The sequence below is a fragment of the Athene cunicularia genome (genome assembly GCF_003259725.1).
Source record: "Athene cunicularia isolate RWA chromosome 6 unlocalized genomic scaffold, athCun1 chr6_part1, whole genome shotgun sequence".
Classification (NCBI taxonomy): Eukaryota; Metazoa; Chordata; class Aves; order Strigiformes; family Strigidae; genus Athene; species Athene cunicularia.
Genome location: NW_020799105.1, coordinates 16,197,460 through 16,221,177, shown reverse-complemented (window position 1 = coordinate 16,221,177; position 23,718 = coordinate 16,197,460). Strand labels below are relative to the sequence as shown.

The window sequence follows — 23,718 nt, the reverse complement described above, 5'->3', positions numbered from 1 at the left end:
AGGAGATTAAGAATTGTAAATCTTCAAATGAATGATGCATAGTGGGTGGACAGCAGACACAGAAAAACATACTGCTGCATGGGAACTCTTCAAACATTTGTTTACCTAATTCATGTAAATCATTACCACTAAAGTCATACTACAAGCATCAGAAATTGTCAGTGTTTCAGAAATAATAGGAAAGCAGCATTTCAGAGTACCCAGAGTTTACACCAAGAGTGTGAGGCAAAACTGAAAAAGGCTACAGGTATCAATACCCGCCCTTTATGTTGTGGAGCTTTTCTGTTTCATATACTGCATTTTAAATGGCACGTTGAGCCCCTGGTTAGCTATTAGGGTATCGGTTTTCCCTAGACACAAAGAAATTCAACCGCATGCCCACTCCTTGAGCCTACTTTTGTCAGAGGGCACACACTGCCTACATTAACATTCCTAACTCTCCTGAATTTTTAATGGTTGAGTTCTGTCTGAAGATGATAGTGTTGCTTTTGAAAAGTAAAGCAGACCACGTTGTGCCACAGTTATGGTGTGTTAAATGACTTAATCTTTCTTAGATATGTTTTAAATGGGGAAAATAGCCCTTATAAAATTTACTTCCACTTTGTAAAACAGCATTCAGATACTGTAGAAGTGCAAAATAGCAACTGCATAGATCTGTCTCATGAGGTATGTGAAATAGCTATGGCAAGAAAAAGAAATTAACGAAGAGGAGACTTCAGCTCTTCTGTCTGCATTTTTAACCTTATTAACCACTTCTGAAAATTTACAATCACTTAATATCAGTACCTGCAAACTGTATACATAATGTTTTATATGGTCAACTTGGAGCGCATTCATCTGTCACCCATCTGTTTAATCAGAGCTTAGAAAAAATTTAATGCATTTGGAGTATGCAGTGCATGTTCAATGTGCATGTTCTTTTATGCCTGCAAGTTTCTCCTATAGTAATATATAGATCATTTCAAGCAGCTGTACGTGTCTTGAACTCTTCTGTTGTGGAATTGTCTCATAACTTTTACTTCTTAATGTTAGAGTGCAGAAGGCCATTGTAGATGAAGCTTCTGAACCAAGTGCTCCAGGTAGTTTTGCTCAGACGGATCCTAAAGCTATCAACAAAGTGAAAAAAAAAGCCAGGAAGATTCTCCAGGAAATGGTAGCAAATGTGTCGCCTGCTTTAATCAGGTAAGAAAAATGGCTCACCAGTATTGTCAATGGGTAGAAGGACAGCCAAGCTCTATCTGTATTTTACTAGCAGAGCTTGTAACACATCATTAATAAATAATTATTTTTAAAAATACCCAATTCATAAAAAATCCTCTCTAATGTTAACTAATGAAATGGTAGTTACTCTTAAGCTGCAGCATCTTAAAACTGTGAAAGATCTTCTTTCCAGTATTGAATATCATAACTGTAGTTGTAAATATATCAGAGTTGTATCTTAGATAAAATCTTTTACCGTGGTGTCTACCTTTATTACTAAAGATGAATTTGTCATGATCCTAGTCCCCTTCACCAACTTTTGTGATGCAACTCCTATATTTTTTTGTAACTCTATTGAGTTTTCCCACAAGAGCAGATAACACACTGTCACCTAACATGTCACCTAACTAGCTTAGTTGTTGTGATTGATCTTAGGACCTCCATTAACTTGCCCCATATGTAAAGTGGTCTCTGCCCTTTGAACAGCCTTCACTGAGGTTGACACTAACAAGTTTTGTGTTATAACTGCAGGAGGCTGAAATGTGGCTACTAACTATGGCTTAGCTGATAGGCAAAAGCTTGTTAAGCAATTGGGCTTTATAGTAATTTTATTCAAATATAAAGTAATTGGATTTTATGGCTTTGCCTTTAGTCATACAGAAGCAATATAAAATGGAGGCAGAAATCGATGAAGCTCTTTGAGTTGTGTTTGTTCTTCTTTCAGGTTGACTGGCTGGGTGTTACTGAAGTTGTTTAACAGCTTTTTTTGGAATATTCAGATCCACAGAGGTCAAATTGAAATGGTCAAAGCAGCAACAGAGGTAAGGGCAGATGGGAAAGAATCTAGTAAGGTAGATTTCCGATATAGCTTCTATTAATATTTACAGCACTTTCTCTTTTTAGGAGAGTTCTGCTGTCTGTATGATATCAGATTGTAGATAGAACTGTCTCACAGCTGTGAAACAGTGTTTTTAATTAACTGTGATGCTCTTTGAGTTATGTAACCTGAAATACTACGTGAACTCTGGTTTTACCTTTGTTTCAGGATCAACTTTTAACTATGAGGCTGAATGGTTATCACAGATAACCTTTATCCAGCATTACTTCCTTTTTGTACTGAGACAGCCAGTAATAATTTAGTAGGTCTGTTCAGGATTTTTCACTCTTACCTTAATTTGGAATAAAAATCTTGAAGAAATAAGCTTTTCCTATTTATTACTAGCAATCTCTTCTCAGTCCTTTGTTATTTATTAAAATTGATCAGAATAACTCTTATGGTCTACCACTTCCTTTATACTCAAAGGAATTGCTTCTTTTTACAGGGTGTACCTTAGAAAATGGATTAGATAAATGAAACAAAAAAAAAAAGGTTCCTAATATTTTCTGTTATCTTTTGATTACAGTATTTAGGAACCCCAGTATTCATAGATCCTTGCTGATATCTAATAGAAAGAAATAGCAGTACTTTGGTGACACTCATTATTGGCCACATCCCTTTAATTGTTTGATTATTGCCTCAATACTGTGAGTCTGAAGAAACTGGGAATATTAATCACTGTTAGTGCAATGCATACAACTAAAAACAACAGTCTGTGAAAATTAAGTAGTACGGTTGACTGAAATGTTCTCATCACAGCTGAATGAAAACCAGAAGTAAACAAATGAATGATGGTAACTGGAAAATACCATCCGTTCTGATAATATCAATGATGGATTTTATAAGAGGAGTAATATTCCATATTTCTTACCAAATGTCTTCTCTTTTTTTTTTCCTCCTCTCCCCACCATAGATGAATTTGCCTCTTATCTTCCTGCCTGTTCACAAATCCCATATTGACTACCTGCTCCTTACATTCATTCTTTTCTGTCATAACATCAAAGCACCCTACATTGCTGCAGGGAACAATCTCAACATCCCCATCTTCAGGTAATAACCTCTTCTTATTTGAAAAAGACTAAGGTGGGGGGATCTTCAGATGACCTATTGCACAATGTATCTTGTGTTCAAGTGTGAAATAATCTGAGTACTATTGGGCCATCATGTAGCACTTCTTTGGTTCCTATTACATGCTTAGAGAGCATAACAAAATCCTTCTGAGAAACTGTCATAACCTAAATAGGATAGGGAAGCATATTCCTTTCTTATAGGAGTCTTAAAGTGGGTAGGTGACTAAGGAGAGATGAGTATGTGAAAAAGTTGTGAATGGACAGCTCTTCATGAAGTTTAATGAGCTGGCTAATGGGCAGCAACAGTACTGAGTGGGAAAGTGCTCCGATTTGTTCTCTGTGGTGACTGAAGAACCTAAAGCCTTTTAGGTAGTATTTTGGCAGTGAGACAGAATATGGGTCCAACTGATTTCTGAAAACCCACTGGGTATTGCAACAAATGATGAGGAAAGAAGGGGGGATACTTTGACTTAGAGGGTGTTTTGCACCAGTAGGTGCTGGATAATCCTGGTAAGAAAGGCATTCAGACTCTATAAAGTATCAATTATGCTATAATTATTAGGGCTAGCAGTATGAAGAAAGAGAGACTAGGATAGGTAATCTAATGTCTGTGTAGACACTGGGAGCCCCACGTTGTGTAGCGCCCAGTGGGCCTCTGATCCATGTGCAGGATGCAATGCAGAACCTATCTGCAGAAAGAGTTAACCCATTTTGGTCATCTGAGGTAGTGCAGGATTTTCTTATAAGAAAATAATGCTATTCATAATTTCTCTGTCAAGCAGAAAGGATGTTCTCGTGAGAACTTGCTGCACTGTTAGATAAAGGCAAGGCCACACAGGTGGTGTAATTGCTGGTGCCAAGTGGGAGCTGCCTGCAGTCTCTTCAGTTAAAATTAGCTGGCTGGGCTGATCTGCAGCCAAGGGGTATGAGCACTACAACATGGAAACAACAGCCATGCTGCAAGTGAAGCACAGCACAGACTTGGGCCAGCTCAGGTTAGCTGATACTTAACAAGGACCCACTGTTAACACCAAGAACTCAGTGTACCATAGTCTCCTGGGCAGGGTCACTGCAGATGGCAGCTGGTCTGTCCAGGGAGTGAAATGGAGCAAGACAGTGTAGAGAAGCCTGTTTCTGAAGTTAAATAGAGTAATATTTGTGTGGTCCCATCATGTGCAAATAGCATAATACATTTTAATCTTCAAGAATTTCAGTTCCTGTTGCATGCTAAGAATTTTGTACTGGATCTGTAGTAGTTCCCTGCAAACTAAAATCAATGAGTATAATTTTTTATTATGTAGCACACTGATCCGCAAGCTAGGAGGATTTTTCATTCGTCGAAAGTTAGATCAGAGTCCTGATGGTCGTAAGGACTTCCTCTACAGAGCTTTGCTCTACGTGGTATGTGTTTCTTGTCTTTGTTTCTGTAGGTGTCATTTCGGTTGGGTGGCAAGTTGGAAAGTGAGTTCAATCAGTCCGGGGATGTTTTTTACTGCTTTGAATTTGTCTTGGGTTTTTGCTGAAAAAAAAAAAATTTTGTATGAAGTCTTGAATGGATAGAATAAGAGAATTGAATGCCCAGCACCTTTGAGGATGAGCAGATTTTCACCTTGTGTAATCCTTATTGAAGTGGTATTAATACTCTCTGAATTAATGCTAAACTTAAGCCTTGTTTCTTTGATTTTTTTTTTTGTACTGGGACATATCTACATCAATTCTGTTAACTTAATGGAAGTCTGTTTATGATGGGTTGATGTAATCCTTTGTGCTGTTCAGTATAATCACTAGATTTTCATTTTGGAAGATGGGATGTACTGAGGAACCAGAAGGCAAGATGTATGCAAATTGGCTAAATCAACTGTTGCTAGAGATGCTGTTCTTGAACAAATGGTGCTATACTGCTTGTATATTTATGCAAATTCAATTGCAGTTTGTTCTGGGTTTGTGTCAAGCATTAATTATTGCTTTTATTTTTTCATGCCATTTTCATTTATTTATTCATGCCAACTCATGATCTTCTGATGTTTTTAAAAGGAAGTGGTTGCTGCCAATATATTTCAAATGTGAATTGGCCAGTATAATTAGATATTTATTTTTTCCTCTTTTTCAATCTTTTTGTATTCAGCACATAGAAGAATTGTTGAGGCAGCAGCAGTTTTTAGAAATATTCTTGGAAGGCACACGGTCTCGAAGTGGAAAGACATCTGGAGCTAGAGCAGGTCTTTTATCTGTGGTGGTGGATGCTCTCTTCTCAAATGCTACTCCTGACGTCCTAATTATACCTGTGGGAATCTCTTATGATCGCATAATTGAAGGTCACTATAACAGTGAGCAGCTGGTAAGAGCAATTGAATAACTTGTTTTGGCTTGGGGATTTTCTGTTTATGTGCAGGAAAATGTGTTACATAGTTAAATGATGTGCTAGTAGTCCTCTGTCACATGTACTTAGTGTTGAAGAGTGTAGAGCCATGAATCACAAAACCTCTCTGATAGTGAGTGCTGAGTTATGGGTGACATACTCTAAATGCAAATTCATGACATAACAATTAATATGTTCAGATAGATATCTACGGAAAACAATAGTTCTTTTAGATTTACTTGAAGTTACAAGGTGTGTCAAAAGATTCAGCCTTGCTTTGTCTGCTGTTGCATGCGTTTTAATTTCAAACATACCCTTTTAATTACAAATTGGAAAAAAACCAAAAAACCCACCGATGTTTTCCAGGGCAAGCCTAAGAAGAATGAAAGTCTTTGGAGTATTGCTAGAGGAGTCTTCAGAATGCTGCGGAAGAATTACGGGTGTGTCAGAGTAGATTTTGCACAACCGTTTTCCTTAAAAGTAAGTTTGAAAATTTGAAGATCCTGTTGAAGTTTTGACATTTTGGATGTTTCAATAGCGGGACACATTTATCTTGATTTTTCTCTTTGTGGGTTATCATCACTAGTGTTATCTGCTGAAGTACATCCCAGTGGGACAAAAATATCACTGTTTTGCTGAATATGGGAGTCTTCAGCAAAACAGTGTTAAGCTGAAAGAGTCTCAGAGTTGATATAAAGAATTATGTTAGTTTTGAAACAGTGTAAGTATTCTCACTGGGGTCTTTTGTTTTAGCAAACACTCTTTAATGTGATCCTTGTACCACATGGTAATTCTTTACATTGTAGAAACATTTGGAGTTGAAGGAAACAGAATACCGTTCTCCAGTTTAAGTAATTTAGTGGCTTATACTATTGTTGAGGTAGGGCATTTATCTCACTGGATTTTTAAAATTGCTAAGCGATTCAGTAGCGGTGAAAGTATCATGAATAATATATCATAAAAATCTGCGTATTCTTTGAAAATCATAGTTCATTATTAGTTTACAACTATTACGCTAGTTCACCAAGTACTGTTGTGTGGTTTCTCAGGGAGTGGGGTGGAGCAGTAGTTTCTGCCTTCACTTTTTAAAAATTTTCTCCATCTCTGCAGAATCTGCTTGTACTATACTTATTGGTGTTTCATTAGTCTGTGTTCTGCTACAGTATGCCTTATTGTAGTGTGACTTTAACAAGATTAACTACTGCAACAACAACCTACTAGAACATTACTCAAATTAATTAGGTGTTCTTTCTGCCCTACTTCTCTCAGAAAAGCAGTAGGTTGGAGAGCTTTGGAGGGTTCAATTACCACAGCATGAAATTATTGTGACGGTCTGCGCTGCATTATAATTAGCGTAGTAGGGAAAGGTATTAATTCACTTCCAAAGGAGAAGGCTTGGGCTATTCTTGGTAGGGAGTTAACAATTGTTCTTGTATCAGTATAAGGAAAAGAAGGTTATCTGCCCTCTTAATCCAGTGAAATGCTAATCACTCTATACCTTCCTAGTAACCTCTGTCAAGGCTCATTTGTATGTGTATTCCTTTTTGTACTCAAGAAGGGTAATACATGACATAAATTCTTTAAGTATGCCTTAACCAAGATTTGCAGAAGTGCAGTTAGGTCACTGCAGGTCCTTCTAAAGGCGATGAGCTTTTGGGGTTAAGTTTGGTCATCCGCAGTTCTGTGAGCACAGGCTTAGAAGCTGAAGAGAGTGAGCTGGCTCTGAGAGTCTTTTAAGCAGCTTTCCTGTTTCCCTGACCAGCAGGTTAAGTGGCTCTTTAGTTTCCCACATCAGTCTTTATAAAAACTGAAAGAACACAGTGTCCTGAAAACTGAATAATGTAAATGTTAACCTGTGAAGGAGAGATGTTTGGCTTTTGAGAAATGTGGGATTCAATAATTCCAAGTGTGTTGTACCAATACCCTTCCTGCTTCTTTCCTGCTTTTAGTTTGTAGTACTGGGAGGGGTCTTGCAACTGGAATTTCTCCATAGGTAAACACTAGTGCAGGAGCTCCTGATCCTGATGTTTGAGGAAAGCAGCTACAAGCAATAATTACAGTCTCCATGTTGGTTCTGAATGGGTATTAGACTTTGCTCTCGCTCATGATAATGAAGGCAGTTCTCATTCATTTAATCATAGAGAAACTAGTCTCAAAGGAGTTGTTCCCAGCAGGGTGCTCACAAGGGTTATGTATTGGTTTTGTTGCTTTTTTTTTTATTTCCATGAAATATGGATTCCTTGTTGTAGGAAGTCTGCCTTTTCATAAAATAAAATCAAAAGCAAACTGTTGAAAACTTTTTATTTCTGTGACCTTGTTACTGCTCTTTTAGTGTGAGCTATTTCTAATCACAGTTGCATTTTTGAATAATTGCCTTTTTCATATAATAATATTATCATCAGTTGAAGGCACGAATAAGGTGGAAAAAGTACAAAAAATAACTAAGTGTTCTCTTAACAGGAATACGTAAACAGCCAAAGTCAAAAACCTGTGCCTGCTCCTCTTTCTTTGGAACAAGCTTTGTTACCAGCTATACTTCCATCAAGGTAGAGATTTTATGGGTGTTGGGGAGAGGGAGGACAGGTTGTGGGTTTTGTTCATTTGTCCTTGTAGTGTTCTGCACTACATTCCAAACAGTGCTTGAACTGCCCAAGGGTAATCTAATTGTCTATAGGAAAACTAAAATCTTAGACAATTGTAACCGTGCAATTTATTGTGAGAGTTGCATTATTTCTGGGGAGCTCTGTTTAAATAAGCTCAAGAAGGCGCTTTTTTTTTTTTTTTTTTTAGTGATGTCTGTTGCTTTAATTTTAAATTTTATTGAATAAGTTAGAGAAAAAATAACACGCTTAATGAAAAATGAATGATTTGAGTTTAAATCTTGCAAACACTTCATGTGGGTTTTGGTATAATTCCAAAGAAAATAGGACTTGGAGTGAATACCCCTTGCTCAGGGAGGTAACTGTCACTCAGAACTACAAAATTGCACTCAAGGGCTAGATCTGCATTTGTTACGCAGGTACACATGTTAATTGAAGTCTTTGCTGGACTTGTATGAACCTATGTGGTCCTAGTACAGACAAAGTCATTTATCTTTAGAAAGTTGTAGGACCATACAAAAGACCATTTCTAGTTTGTAGAGAGGCTGGGCTGGAAACTACCTTTTAAGCAGATTTGTTTAATCTACTGTTGTCCGTATTGACTGAAGGGAAAACAGGTGTGAGGTGCAAATGATGTAATGGCAAAGTCATGAATAGCCATAGGACAAAGTTGCAGTTTTTCTTTTGGTAGTCTTTGATTGTTGTTAAGTGTGAAGAAATAATGTGAAAGTTGATAGGTATTAAAATTTTTGTGATGCTCGTTACACATAACATTTTTGGGCCCTTATCAGACTGTATAGTGGTTTTTTGCACTGTAGTTCAGTTAGTGTAATAAAAAAATTTTTAAAAACCCCAACAGTCTAGTTTATTTTACCTTTTGATCAAAATCTAAATGTCTTAATGTGATTTTTGTATTCTGCGTTCAGACCTAATGATACTGTGGATGAAGGTACAGAGGCCTCGCTGCCCAACTCCAGGGATATCACTAGTGAACCCTTCAGAAGAGAGCTGATATCCAACTTGGCTGAGCATATTTTATTCAGTAAGTGTTATAATATTGCCATCAGCTGCCTGTTTTGTTTTGCTGATTGCATGAACTAACTTGCTGTTTGGTAATGTCATACTTCCCAGTTCTGTCCGTGCAGGTGATCATTTCATGACTTCAGATGCTCTCTTGACAGATCTCTATGCTTTGCCTCCTTCCCTCCTCTTCAGAGTTGAATAAACTCTCTGATTAAGCACAAGCTTTTTATTCTGTTTTGTTAATTTTTGTATTGGTTGGACTAGTATACTGAGCTTGCTGTACTCTGAAGTGTTTTTATTGTCGTATCGATACACTGATTTCTTATCACTTCATGTAAGAAGACACTGTGGTGTCTTAATGGCATTAAGATCATACTCACATGAACTCATCTAGCTGCATGGACCCAGTGTTGCCAGGTTTGTAGATTATGTGCTGTATGCTTCTGTCAGTAGATCTGTGATGTGTGGTGTAAGATGCACACAAAATGGTCCTTAGCCTCGTAAAGATTTAAATTTTACTCAGCCTTCTTAGTTCAAGTTACTTTCATTTGATTAATATTGTTACCATACAGGCATAATACACTTTGTATTTCATTCAGAAGGTACAGTTCTGTGCCAATATCACTGGTTTATTTTTTTTTTTTAAGTAATGGATGCTCTTTCACTTGTAATGATGTTCTGAACTTCTCAGGTGCATAATGAGTTTATCTGGTTTACCCCTAGCTGCTAACAAGTCATGTGCTGTGATGTCTACCCACATTGTTGCCTGTTTGCTGCTGTACAGACACAGGCAGGTAAGGCTTCCATGCTGCTTAAATAGCAAAACATTACTTTGGCCTTGTTAATTAAAAAAATAGTATGCATTTTACTATGGCATGATACTAATAGAAGAAAAAGATGCATTTAAATTAAAGTGGACTTCAGGTAGTCTGAATGCTAATATTTTAGTTAGTAGTGGATGCTTCAAGATAAGCCATTATTGATGGGATGGTAATAAATACTCATGTGGAAATAGGTTTTTGTAATTCAAAATGTAGTTACACTTCTTCAAAAGAATACACAGTTTTGATTCATTGTATCAAGATTTTTTTTTAGATCTCAAGTACATTCACCATTGAATATGCTAGAAATTCTTCTGTTAATTTTCAAATTAATTTCACCGTTCCTCAGTACTAGAATATTATGTCATGATGGCAGAATGATACTAATGCTTAACTGAAGTCTTGTGCATGGGGCTTGGAAAGATTTTTTTTTTTCTCCCGCAAATGTATTTTGAATTTTTCTTAAATTCCTTCTCCCTCTTATCTGAAGCTTTTATTGGTCATAAATTGAGAACAAATTGAAAAATATTGGTCAGATATGTAATCTTTCTTGACAAGGACAGTATCACCATTCCTATCAGTCCAGTCTTTTCAATTTCCTAAAACAGTGGGATCGAATAAGCATTTTACAATGTGATTTGAAGCCATCTTGACAAAAAGCAAGGAGAGGAAATACTTGAGGAAAAGCCTTTCTTCATGTCCCCAAGCAATTGAACAGTTCTGTTAATTACAATATTCCCAGATAATTGAACATTCATTTTACAGCATATGTAATGGAAATATAATATCTGTAACAAGTTCTTGGGAACAACTCAGGTCTCTGCAGGTTGTGAATAAACCAAGAAGCAAACAAAAAACTTGCTCTTCCAAATAGCTGGATTGTTTTAAAATATAATTGCACATATTTCAAAACCTGCAGATTATTTTGGCAAAATCTCAGTGAAAATAAGTTTTGGTAATATGACTGTTGGGCTTTTGATTCTTGACAAATAGTGTGTTGTTTATGTGTTTGCTATATATGTGGTTATGTGGTTTACAGATAAACTCCTGTGCAGAAAATGTTTTACTGTGTGATACTGTTTTTATGTCTAGGGAACTGATCTTTCCAGGTTGGTAGAAGATTTCTTCTCCATGAAGGAGGAGGTCTTAGCCCGTGACTTTGACTTGGGATTTTCAGGGAACTCAGATGATGTTGTCATGCATGCTATCCACTTGTTGGGGAACTGTGTAAATATCACAAACACTAGTCGAAACAACGAGTTCTTCATCACTCCCAGCACAACAATACCTGCTGTCTTTGAACTGAACTTCTACAGCAATGGAGTTCTTCATGTATTCATTAAAGAGGCCATTATTGGTATGTTTTGGGGTTTAGCAAGGAAAGACTTTCTTGTAACTTATGAAATCAAAGTATCTGCACAAAAAACCATCAGTTTTTCATGTAATTTACTTACTTCCCTCCCTGCTTCAGCCCATGTTTACACTAAGAAAAACAATTTTAAAGTAAACCTGTGTTTTGTTTGTGGAATGTTTCCACTCATTTTTCCCATCATCCTTTATCTTTCTTGGGAGTATTTGTGTATTGGTCACGGCCATAGGCAAGGCACTATCAGAGTTCTGAGCCAACATGGCAAAACCTGTTCTCTGATCAGCAAAATGTTAATGAGCTTTTCTTTCAATGTGACATTAGTTGGACACAAACAAAATAGTGATGAATTCCATCTTTATTCTTCAATTGCATGTGTAATGTTTGACTGCTTTAGGCCTAGAAGCAGACAAAAGTTTTACATTTTCCTTGCCCTAGAGCTCTTTGGAAAAATAAACTTTGCTTATGTTTTTTTCTGCTCTAGCCTGCAGTCTTCGTGCAATTCAGAGTAGGAGGTACAGAAATGGTACCAGTGGTGGTTCTCCCACTTTGATTAGTCAAGAACACCTGGTCCGAAAGGCTGCCAGCTTGTGTTACTTGCTTTCTAATGAATTTACAGTATCTTTGGTAAGTAACGGCATTAATTGTCCACATTTGAAATTTTTGTTCTGCTTGTAACTATGTGTTACTTTAAAATTAATTGGTGCTTTCTTCAAACATCACAGATCTGATATGTTCACTCTAAGTAGAGTCTGATGGTAATGGGTATCAAGAGGTTCATTATGATTTGAGAAAAGAAGATAACATTGTTCCCGATAACTTCAAGGAAACGTCTGAACATTTGAGCAAATGTAGTTCCATCAGAACAGTCCATCCAAAAGATATGTGGCCTAAGATAACACATAGATTAGCTTGCCAAACTCCTGTCACTACCTTGCTTCCTTGGCAAGGTGTGACAAAATCAGTTGATCCAGTTTCAGGGATATATACTAAGTGCACGCCTGCTGGTCATGTGGGTGTTAAAAGTGGGTGATGCTGGGGTGAGCCTGCAGCATTTCTGCTGTGCTGGCTTTAGGCCTTTCCCGAGAAAGAAAAGCTGCTCATTTCATCTCTGTCAGCTTCCCACAACTTGAGGTTCAGCTTCTAACAAATTTTGTGTCACTTATGTTGTTAGACCATCACAACTATATCTGCATTCTGCCCAAGCTATTTAAATATTTTTTACTCAAACAAATACAAGTCTTTGGGAGTACTCAACTCATAGGAGTTTGCATACATGATTGAAGTTACACTGGGAACTAAGGCTCCAGATTCTAAAGATACTCATCATTTGCACAGGAGTGCAGTAGTCACAGTGTGCCACACCTAGCAATTAGTGGCAATTTTAAACATGGCCTGACTTTGATTTTTGTTTTGTTACAGAACACTGAAGAGAGCTGATGTTATCTCAGTTTTCAGACACTGTATACTTTGTATACTTGCAATTTTAAGTGCTAGATTTCCTTTTCTTATGTGTAGAATTTACTTAGAATTCTAGAGGTTCTTGAATTAGTTCTTAAATTAGTTCATGCCTTTTTAAATGAAGCATAAACAAAATCTAGTATTTTTGTCTGGGCAATAATGTAGCTCATATGGCAGGGTTCTTTAGTAATCTTATCCTCCTGCTTTCAGAGTTAATAATTGATTTTTTTTAACTTAGAAAATATTTCCTACATGATTATGAACAATGTAAAAGAGGTTGGGTTTTTTTATTCAGAGTTTTGAAACGCTTAAGGGGATTTCTTAAAAGTGTACTTTAAATTCCAAATAAATCACTGGTATGAGTCTCAATTATTTCAGTTTTACGATTATTTTATTCCAGAATTGTTAACAAACTAAAGTATGGTTAGAGGCAATTAAAAGGGGGAAATATTTAATGTGGTTTTCTACCAGTGTAGTGATGCATTTCTTCAGAAAACGTGGACAAATTTTAAATATCCTATTTCACTGTAATTTTTAAATGTCTGCCTGTCTGCCAGGATAAACACAAGAATGGTGTATTGGGATTATGCTGGTAAAAGTTTAATAACTTGTTTAAAAGGAATAGTACTGCTGTATCCAAAACATTCATATTGGTGTTGCTATAATAGGTATAATAAATGTGAGTTTTTCAGTGCATTTCTCTTATGTTGTGCAGCCTTGCCAGGTGATATATCAAGTTTGCCACGAATCTGTGGAAAGGCTGATACAATATGGCATTCTTCTGGTGGCCGAGGTAAGGTGATAGAGATACTGTATGAGCTCTGTTTCTTGTACGTGACTTTAGCCATAGCTAGTTCATGCTTCTTAGTTGTGTCTTGTTCTAAGTATATTAGAAAAATATATATCTGCTACTGAGAGCTTGTAACAACTTAAGTCCAGGACGGATGCTACTTCATTCTTACAAGTGTCAGTCATCTGGTGATGCTACAAATGACTCTGTGTGTAATTTCACTGTAGCATTAAACCTACTAAGGAAGATACATTTTTGTACTGTCCTGTAAAATGGGGATCTCTTTTATTATTGGAGCCCTTTATCAATGTAGCATAGCTACATGGATATTTTCTTTGTACTCTACAGGAGTCAGGAGTCCAGATCCTTTGTCATTCATTCTTTGATTTCTTTGCATCGATACTGATCTCGAAATTATTGTAAACATTCTCTGCTAGCACAGTTTGCAGTTTCAGGGATGTACCGGTGTTGCTGTGTGTTGCAACCCACCAGAGGCATACAGCGTAAAGGAAACCTGGGAACCAGGGGGCAGCTGACTCGGAATATCTTTGCTTCCCAAACTTTTTTTCTGCATGGTAAACAAATCATGGCACTCAGGAAGAAGCAACAAAATCTAAAGAGTCCATGGAAAAGGAATTACATATTTGGCTGCTTTCTTCTTGCAACTCTCCAGTTTTAAAGGAGGCTAGAGCTGCTTCTGGTGTATTTGTTAATGGCCACTGCTTCACTCTAATCATACTACATACCTTTTGATACATGCTTCCTTTTTTAATATATGTAACCATAGGTGTGATTTACTTGGTATACCTGGATATTAAACATTCTCCTTATTTGGAGTTACTACTGCTTGCTTTTTATCTGAACTACTGACATGTTGTTATAAATTAGACTGAATTCGTTATTAGATAAATCCAAAAGTGACTGCTAATCAGAGGATTAGGAAGAAACCCTTATGTTCCCTGCCTGGAGACAGAGGACAAAAATATGTGTGGACAGCAGTAGATAAGCACCTCTGTCTACTCAAGCATGAAACCTGTCTTGAGGGTTCTTCTATAAATTTTGGTTGCTGAGTCTGGTACTTTGCTGTTTATAGCTGGGATATAGATAGCTATTAGGCTGTATATAAATATTTGTCTGTGTTGCCTGATATACACCACCAGCACAACATTTGAATGCTTAAAATAGAGATATATTCCATCAGTAAATTTCTTAAACTTAGAAAACCTCTATACCTGTTTATTACTTTTAAAATTATAAGAATTTGCATAATCAGTGCAAACACTGGAAGCAACGACTGTTTCATTACTTCAGAGAGGTTGGAAATGTTTGTGAGGTTTTTAGAACATGTTGCTTAAGAAAGGTAGCTACTTCTGCCCCTTCCGATTATTTCAATTTACTGTAGACATAAACACATTGATAAATTTTCCATTAAATTGAGCTTGATTGACCTATGCTGCTTTTTGGAATTATTTTCCTGTGATTCTAGTTTCTAAATACTTAAACTAAGAAATATTCCTAACAGTGATCTCTTTGGTATTTTTTTAAACTTACTTTGTGATCTTTGCTTCATTCAAAATAAAACATTTGATCAGAGTGTAAGATTGGAAGGATGTCGTTCTTCATTTGCTTCAGAGGCCTTTGTCATGAATATTATGACAGTAATCACATCTACAAGGTGTCTGTTTATCCATTTGGTTTTAATCTTGCCTGATTCCCATTTCTAAGTGGAATAACAGCGTGGGGGTCTTTCCTCAGTGACTTAGCACTAGTGACCTTTGAAAAATCTTTCTGTTCTACTACTTTGAGCAAAACAAATAATGGTGAACGATTGAGACTAAGGCTTCCCTTATTCTTTTAAGTGTGTGTTTACTATCTCTAAAACTCATTTCTGAAGATGCATTGTTGAAATTGAATGTTGCATCAAACACTGATCAGGTGGGAGTATTTCTGTTGCACCTCAGTTACTGTACAACTGAACTTCTGGCACACCTGCATCAACATGATCAAGGTTTAAATAATTTGGAGCCTTTATGATTAAACTGGCTTATTCTATTCCAACAAATGCAAGAACAACATCATTAGAAGCAGTAAGTTACCACTTTCAAATAGCAACTTACGCATTTTGGATTAATTGAGTTTTTAGCTGGTTTAAGATAATAACACAGAGTTTACTACTCTGTCTGTAAGGTAACAGTAGTACAGGAGTTAGGAATATCCACATGCAGATAACATCTCAACTTTACATCCTGAAAACACGTTCTTGCCAACTGCTACTGCAAGGCCCCTGGTAGGAAGATTCAGCAACTCTTGTGAAGATTTTCATTTTTGTGTGACTGGCAAACTGAAAAAGTCTCTTTCACCAAATGTCTCTTCTCTCTGCTTGTCTCAACCCTGTCCTATAATTGCTTTCATTAAATATTGGTTAATGAATGAACTGATTAAGTCAAATGAGATTATAAAATAAACCTATTGTATGCCTGCATTTGGGTTTTCTACCTGTTTACCACCTTGTCTCACATTTAAGCAGGATGATCAGGAGGATGTTAGCCCCAGTCTTACAGAACAGCAATGGGATAAAAAACTCCCTGAGCCATTGTCTTGGAGAAGTGATGAGGAAGATGAAGACAGTGATTTTGGAGAAGAGCAGAGAGATTGTTACCTGAAGGTAATATTATCCTAAGGCTAATAACATTGAAGCCTTTTGTGAGAGATAGAAACTACTTCGCTGGTTCAGGAGGGGTAACGATAATTTTTTTTTTTTAATTTTTCCTGCTGGTTCACAGTGTTAGTCTGTTGTATTTTGCTACAGTCAGTAAAACACCTTTTTCTCCTTCCCATGAGGAAAACGACTAAGGAAACATCAAATAAACTTACAGGGAGGTGGAAGGACAATGGTTAGTGTCACAAAAACTGATAAAGGCTCAAGTATCTTAATGTTTAAATGTTTTGACAGCCTGCACTCTAAAAGGGGCACCTCCAGTTGGTATTTATTTTCAGCTTAAATTTCACTTTGTAGATTGATCGTGTTGATTTTAGCCATTACCAGTTTTCTCACAAAGCTGACACACATATTCTTTAGGATATCTTGTTAATACTTGGAAACTTATGTCCATATTTGTGAACGTATGGTAACCCTTCTGTTGGCTGCAGAACAGTGTGATGTCTTTAATTTTATCTTAGGAAATCTCTAATATCTTGAAGGAGAAAAAAGTAGCATCGATCTGTGATGTGCAGTGCCTGTTTTGCCCCTCATGGTAAATTGTTTTTTTGCTATGTTTTTATAACATATTGTGCCCCATAGTCCTTGTTATACTAAGAATTATTTCAGCTGCTATTTTGCTCTCTACTGTGTTGCAGGTCATTTCCACAGGTCTCTGTCACTTAAGCTCTTGTTGCCCTTTCTTAGGTGAGCCAGTCTCAGGAACACCAGCAGTACATCACTTTCCTGCAGAGGTTATTGGGACCGTTACTGGAGGCATATAGCTCTGCTGTCATCTTTGTGCACAATTTTAGTGGTCCTGTTTCAGAGTCTGAATATCTTCAAAAGTTACACAGGCACTTAATAAGCAGGACGGAGAAGAATGTTGCTGTATATGGTATGTTAAACTGGGTTTATAACTGGATTTGATTCATTCTGTTTCTCCTAGCGCAAGGTAGATCAAATTCAGTTGCAGTTTGTTTATCTCTGTGTTTTCTTTCTTGCAGCTGAGAGTGCTACCTACAGTCATGTGAAAAATGCAGTGAAAGTCTTTAAGGAAATTGGTGTAAGTGTTTGGTGATCAAAGCTGGAGACTGTTAAGTTTCATTTTAATAATGAGCATAATTTTGACAATTCATGAAAGCTATTCGGTGTCAGTTTAAAAATCTGTGAAGGTATCTGTGCAAATGTATTTTGGATTTTGAGCATTTTACTTTACTTAAAGCTGAGGGCAGTAAGGGAAGAGCACACATTGCAGAACAAGGCACTTCTTGCCCCTGAGAAAACTTGTGTAGATGAGGTGACTATACATTTTTATTCACAGCAAATGAAGTTCCTCTGGTCTACTCCATGTCCTTATTGGACATCAATGTCAATGTTGGAAGGCTGAGAACATACATGCTCTGTGCCTAGTAACAGCTAAATCTAATTTTGAAGGACTATTTAAATCTTCAAAATATTAGTTACTGAATTTTGTCTTAGCAGTGGTTGATGCTCTAGGAGCACCATCCTAGTAGACCTCCAGTGTGCACCATGAGGATGCAGGTGTTCTTCAAAATAAAGTATCAGTTTTGTACTTTATGGCTAGCATTTTGGATTTTAAATCGCCTATCTAGATTTTGCAAATCTAGAGTTTTTCTTTCATGAGAATGACTGACGTGGCTTCCTGAATGCCAGATGGGATTTAGCATTATAATTTTGAAAGCATGAGCATTTAGGCAAAGTATTGCTAGATAAGGGTTTTGAAGTCTTTGTCTTTAAATTCTGATGTAGTAAATACTCTTAACAATAATTAGCCTATGTTAAAGCCTATAGTAAAGATAGCTTCCTGTGGGCTGTAAGAGCTGTGAAGAAAGCAAATATCGAATCCATCAAAGTGGAACTAGATAGCATCTGCTGAGCATCTATTCAGAGCATAGTATCTGAATTCTTGTTTTCAAAGTGCTTACACTTTCAATTCAGATGCCTTTTGAGTACGTTTTATCCCTCATTTGTAGGAGTTGTCTGTTTATCATACATTGTGCTTATTTCTCAGTTTCTCTTCTTCCATACCAGTTGAAGGGCTTCAACATTGAGTAAATTCTCATAATATCTAAAGGCATTTCCATCTAAGCCTTCAAGACAGAAAAAAACCCCGAAACCTGTAAATGAAGGCAAATTCAGTGTAGACCGTAAAATTTTAATCACAAAAGAGATTCCTTTAACATGGTGATACTTGCATATTTTCATCCTGTGCTTTAGGTTTTTAATCAGACGAAACAAAGAAGAGACACCATTTTGGAACTAAGCACTACGTTCCTACCTCAGCACAACAGGCAAAAACTACTGGAATTCATCATGAGCTTCATGGTATTGTAAGACCACACACAGCACCTTTGACCAGGGACATGAAGACAGGTTTTGAGACTATGTCAAAGCCTGGGGACATTTCCTAATCCTTCAAAGTGTAAGGTGCCACTGTCTGGGTAAGGCCTTCTCTGACTTGAACTACTGGAAGACAAGTGCCTTCTTACATATGCATTTATGGGCTTCTTACAGTCCCAATCCTGTTGTAATACAGCGATACTCAGATGACACTTTGGATACAAGTAATCAAACATGTTGCAAAAAATAAGATAAATTATTAGAATTAGATTTAAAATGAAGAATGAAGTTTTATCAGTGTTATGTTTTAAATATACTTTTAAAGCCTGTAACAGATGCACAAATACACCTATTGGCAATCTGTAACTAACCCTGAGTTCTTGAGTTTAGTGGCAACACAGCTTATGGCATAAACAAGTAACTCATTCCAACTCAGTTTTATTATTTTAAACAAATGGTTTCAAAATTTTGCTTAGGCAGGAGATGTATATTTCATGGATAAAGCCATAGTTTTTCATAAATGGTAACATAAATGCCAAAATTTTAATGAAGATAACAGTTACAGACATCTGAGAATAATGATCATGTAGCAGATGATTGTGAGAGACATTGTCAGCAGGCCCACCTTGCACTATCAGAGCTGTGCAGTGGTAAATCGCACTAATCACTGCTGTCATGAAGAATGTGAGAGTAGTGTTCTTGTTTTTGTTATGGCATCTGTCATTCAGCCAGATGAAAGTCAGGAGACAGTTGCCTGAATGTGAATATCTTGTAAAATCTTAGATTATTATTTAATTAAAGAAAGCTATTGTTTGGGTTGGGGTTTTTTTAATTAATAGGATGTCAGATTTTTTTTTTTTTTTAAAGTGGAGTAAAGACTTGATTTGGTGAAATAATTTTTAATTTCGGCTCTAAAAATTTCAGCAATAACTTTAGCAATTCTTTGGAAACAAATAAGTGTTCATATGGTATTCTGTTGCTGAGCAAATCTAAATTGGCATGAAAGAGTAACCTCTAGAAACACAGAAATATCATAAACAATGTACTTTTGACTCTGATCTAACTGACGAAAAATAATTCATAGACAAAACTGAATGATCAATGTATTCTGTCCTATGAAACAGGACTCTGGTCTTGCAATTTGATCCTTTTGCATGGAGGACTTGCACTGTAGATTTCATCTTCTCTTCATGTGAGTGGAGACTGGATTGTACCAGTAGTCCTGTATTTTAGTACAGCTGATTTAGCTGAAGCAATAACTTGGTGGTACGTGAAGCTGGTTTGCTTGTGAAATGTGTTTATCCTCATTTAGATTGCCTTCTATATGAGGGAAATCAAACACTGAAATTACTGCAATATTTTGCTTGATTTTCCTGTCCAGGCCTTGTGAGCATAAAATTCCCCAAACTTCATCATGTTATCTCTGTTGCTTAACATAAATATGGAAAAGCATACTTGAATCCCAGCACTTGCACTGTTATGCCAGCACAAAACTGATGCACACAATTTGAGTTTGTGGCCAAGGAGCTTGCATTTGTACTGCACATTTGTCAACAAGAATATTTCTGTAAATTTTTTTATTAAATGCTATTAATATTTTAAACCTGCAGTTTATAGTTTATTAGCATTATACTGTTAGCACTGTGAGACGCATGTGTTTTGTCACTAAACCAGGTGCTCTACAACACTTAAAAGAATTTCTGAACCAAAGCTACATTAATACAGATAGAAACTGACCCTAGTGTCGCTTTTGTTCTTAGTCCTTTTGCTGTCTCAGCAGGATAGTGACTACATCACATAATTTGTTTTGTGAAGTCTATTAGTTATTTAGAAAACAGTTTCATCTCATACTAGGTAACGTGCACTGTTTGTTAACCTGATGAATGCTCCATAACGGTTGTTGCTGATGGCTTCCATTTAATGTCAAAGGCTAGGTGCATTTGAATAATGAGCTCTCATAGTTTACAGCATTTCAGTAAATATGAAGTGTACTAACAGCGAAGATTGTACATAAAAAAGATCTTTAAAAATGAAGCAATATGAAGCAAACAAAACTTGAGTCATTTTATTAAGAACGTTCTGCCAACTGATGTATTAGTTATCGTAAAACCCAGGAGTACTGTGGTCACTGGAGTGCTCTGGCTAGGTGTTGCTACTAAGATAATTTATGGCTTACATTTAAAAAAAAAAAAATCTGGTTAATATAAAACAATGAATGGGTAGGGTAATAATGCATGTGAATACACATTAATGAATACATTTAGTATGCAGAGGGCAGGGGGCACCTCTAAAACTGATTTGGTTTTGTATTAAAAAAACCCTGCATGTGAGAAGTCATATGAATCATATGCCACTGGAAGCCTTTGCATTCTGCAGCGTGTATGTATACATATATCTTCAAGTGTATATATTATCGCACATGACAACTATGCTTTTCCCTGAAAATAAAGCACAGAATATAAAATCACCAGGCTGTAACAGTCAAAAACTAAAACCAACACTAAAAACTAAAACCAACACTTTTGCACTGTATTTACACCTTCAGTGTCTTCTGATTTTATTAACCTCTCATGTTTCCTTTGCTGATAGAATACCAGGTTGAGTTAATTTCAGTAAAGTTAACCAGTATACAAGAAAGGACTGGCCCTGAATTACCACAAATGTATTTTAAAGACTCTCCTCTTACAAAGACTTACATGAGTCTCATCATTGTTACGAACATATACTACTCAGGTGTGCAAGTCTTTTTGGGCCAGGATCTTTCATGATCTGAGAAATTTAATCTTTCCATATGCATCCTGTAGATCTCACATTTTTAGAGGGATGAAAATGTAGAGTTCCACTTGCTGTGCTGCCACAGCTACCCAGGGATCATAAACTTGTTAATACATTTACTTTCTACTCACACTGACATCGGAGGCATACCTGCCTTCTCCTTGACAGTATAGGGCTTTATTCACCTATCTTTGATTAGGAAGCATATACCTACACTTGTGTTCAACTGACTGCCTGCTCCACAGAGAAGTATCAGAATCACCACGCAGAAGAAATTTGAGTTGGGAGGTGATGTAGGATACTGTTGCTCTTGTGTTTCTGTGCTAATGAGCCTGATACTGCTTCATTGAGAATGTTACCACGTTTTACCTGTTATGTGTAATGCTGTGTCTGTTGTAGAAGCACAGAGATGTACTGGAGTCATTTTAATAAATTAAACTGTTTGCTAATATGACATTTAACAAGCTCTTCTGGTGGTTTTTGGGTGCTTTTTTGTTTGGTTTTGGTTTTTAAATAACCTTCTAAGATAATTCATTCAATAACTTCGTCCCATTCCAGATAGTTTCTGAAATTAAACAATGAAAATTTTTTCATTGTACGTGTGTCTCTCACAGTGTATGTACAGGAGCAGAACCATTTAAAGTGGAGGTGCCATTTTGCTTCCCTTTCTCCCCATCCCTGCAAGGCTCTTGTATGTGGCTTCCATTTTTTCAAGTCCTCCTCACAGTGGCGGGGGGCAGGGGGTTGTCATTCTGGAGTCTGGGACAGCTCTGATGCTGCAGACTGTCCCTTCTTGTGGTGATTGCAAGCTGACCTGGACTGCAATAAGTACCTGTGAGCAATTCCGACAGCATCTGGCAAATGTGAATCAATTGGAGTGGGGCTTTAATATAATAAAGCCTGCATAGATGATCATTACTTAAATTGAGAAGGAGGTATGCTGTAAAAAAAAAAAAAAAAAAAAAAGTTGTAATCAACTGATCTTTAAGAGGCCTCTAGCAATGTTCACATGCAAGCAAGGCTCGATTAATTGACAACTCTAGGCTGAGGCAGGAAACTAAAATTCAGTTATTGTCAATAGCTTGAATAAAACCCAATTCTTACTAATGATGACCTTACATGTTATTCTTTCTGTAAATGTCTTCCTATTTCTCAGTCTTAAAATCCTAAATGTCAGATAAAGCACTTATCTCTGGGTTTTGCTTAATTCAGTTTTCTTGTAATAAAAGCTTGCCAGGCTTATTTAGAAGGATCACTTGATTTGAGCTCTCTGCTTTGTTCTCTCTTATGGTACACCAAGTTTACAGTAGCCCTGTACTTTCAAGGTAAGATCCACATTGATCTGAATTGCTGATTGAAACATTTTCTTTTCACTCTTTTATAGATGTTCATTGCACTTTGCATTTACTGGGTGAGAAGTAGCATCATTATTGATTCTTCTGTAAGATGGCCCACCTGTTAATGTAATTGTTCAAAAAATATCATAGTTGATGCTGTCATTAGAATAAGGAACTTTCTGGCTTTTGGGAAGAAACATGTATGAAATGTTCATTGCTGCGTGTTATAGCAGAGTTCAGACCTGAGAGACTATAAACCCTAACGAGACTTTTATATTTTATCTGTCGAAGCACTGACAGTTACAAAAACAAATTCCATTTAATTATTGTATAACTATTAATTATACAAATACATGTGTATGTAATTATGCAGTGCAACATTTCAATGAAAGATGCATGGTGTACTTTCTATGAGTAATTTGCATAAAAAGGCTGTTCTTCACCGTAGTAATAATAACTGATAGTATTTGCAGAGTGACAATCTCTGACAGATGAGGAAACCTAGACGTGGAGATCAGATAATGTGTCTAAGGCCATGCATGGGTTCAGTGACACCTGTGAGCTTGTTCTTTTGCTCCAAAGTTAGATGTCATTTCTGATGCTGTCTCATATTTTCATTAGCAACTGCTGGTAGTTTGAGGAAAGCTGCATGTGTACAGGTACTAAGTGGATTAGGTTTTTTTTCTCTCCTTAAAGCACAATTCACAGTCAGAAGGGAAGAATTATGGAGTGGAATAACAACTATTAGCAGTGGGCATGATTCCACTATCATCTGTTCTGAGTCTCATCTATTCAGTATTTTCGTTAGTGACCTGGGGAGTGGAAGAGAGAGGTTGTTCCTTACATTAGCAGATAACGAGATCTAGGATAACCATGTAGGACACTGGAGGTTGTCATGATTCCAGTGGTAATGATACATTTTGGAAAACTGAAGGCAAGAAGAAGAATGCAGTTCAACAAGGAAAGTACAAGGTATT

At 36.7% G+C, this 23,718-nt stretch overlaps 1 protein-coding gene across 4 annotated transcripts in view; it reads left to right on the top strand.

Moving 5' to 3' along the window:
• Positions 1-21,865, top strand: part of GPAM (glycerol-3-phosphate acyltransferase, mitochondrial) — a 31,723-nt gene extending 9,858 nt beyond the window's left edge. For 3 of the 4 annotated variants that reach the window (XM_026851170.1, XM_026851169.1, XM_026851171.1), the window contains exons 6-21: positions 1,033-1,182; positions 1,925-2,021; positions 2,991-3,127; positions 4,449-4,548; positions 5,273-5,485; positions 5,873-5,986; positions 7,967-8,052; positions 9,033-9,148; positions 9,853-9,923; positions 11,043-11,307; positions 11,801-11,943; positions 13,493-13,570; positions 16,092-16,232; positions 16,974-17,163; positions 17,273-17,331; positions 18,507-21,865. In XM_026851170.1, the coding sequence (XP_026706971.1) occupies positions 1,033-1,182; positions 1,925-2,021; positions 2,991-3,127; positions 4,449-4,548; positions 5,273-5,485; positions 5,873-5,986; positions 7,967-8,052; positions 9,033-9,148; positions 9,853-9,923; positions 11,043-11,307; positions 11,801-11,943; positions 13,493-13,570; positions 16,092-16,232; positions 16,974-17,163; positions 17,273-17,331; positions 18,507-18,623 (2,077 nt within the window). In that variant the 3' untranslated portion in view covers positions 18,624-21,865. The remainder of the gene's footprint in view (positions 1-1,032; positions 1,183-1,924; positions 2,022-2,990; positions 3,128-4,448; positions 4,549-5,272; positions 5,486-5,872; positions 5,987-7,966; positions 8,053-9,032; positions 9,149-9,852; positions 9,924-11,042; positions 11,308-11,800; positions 11,944-13,492; positions 13,571-16,091; positions 16,233-16,973; positions 17,164-17,272; positions 17,332-18,506) is intronic. The other variant, XM_026851168.1, reaches the window with a different exon arrangement.
• The last annotated feature ends 1,853 nt before the right edge of the window (positions 21,866-23,718 follow it).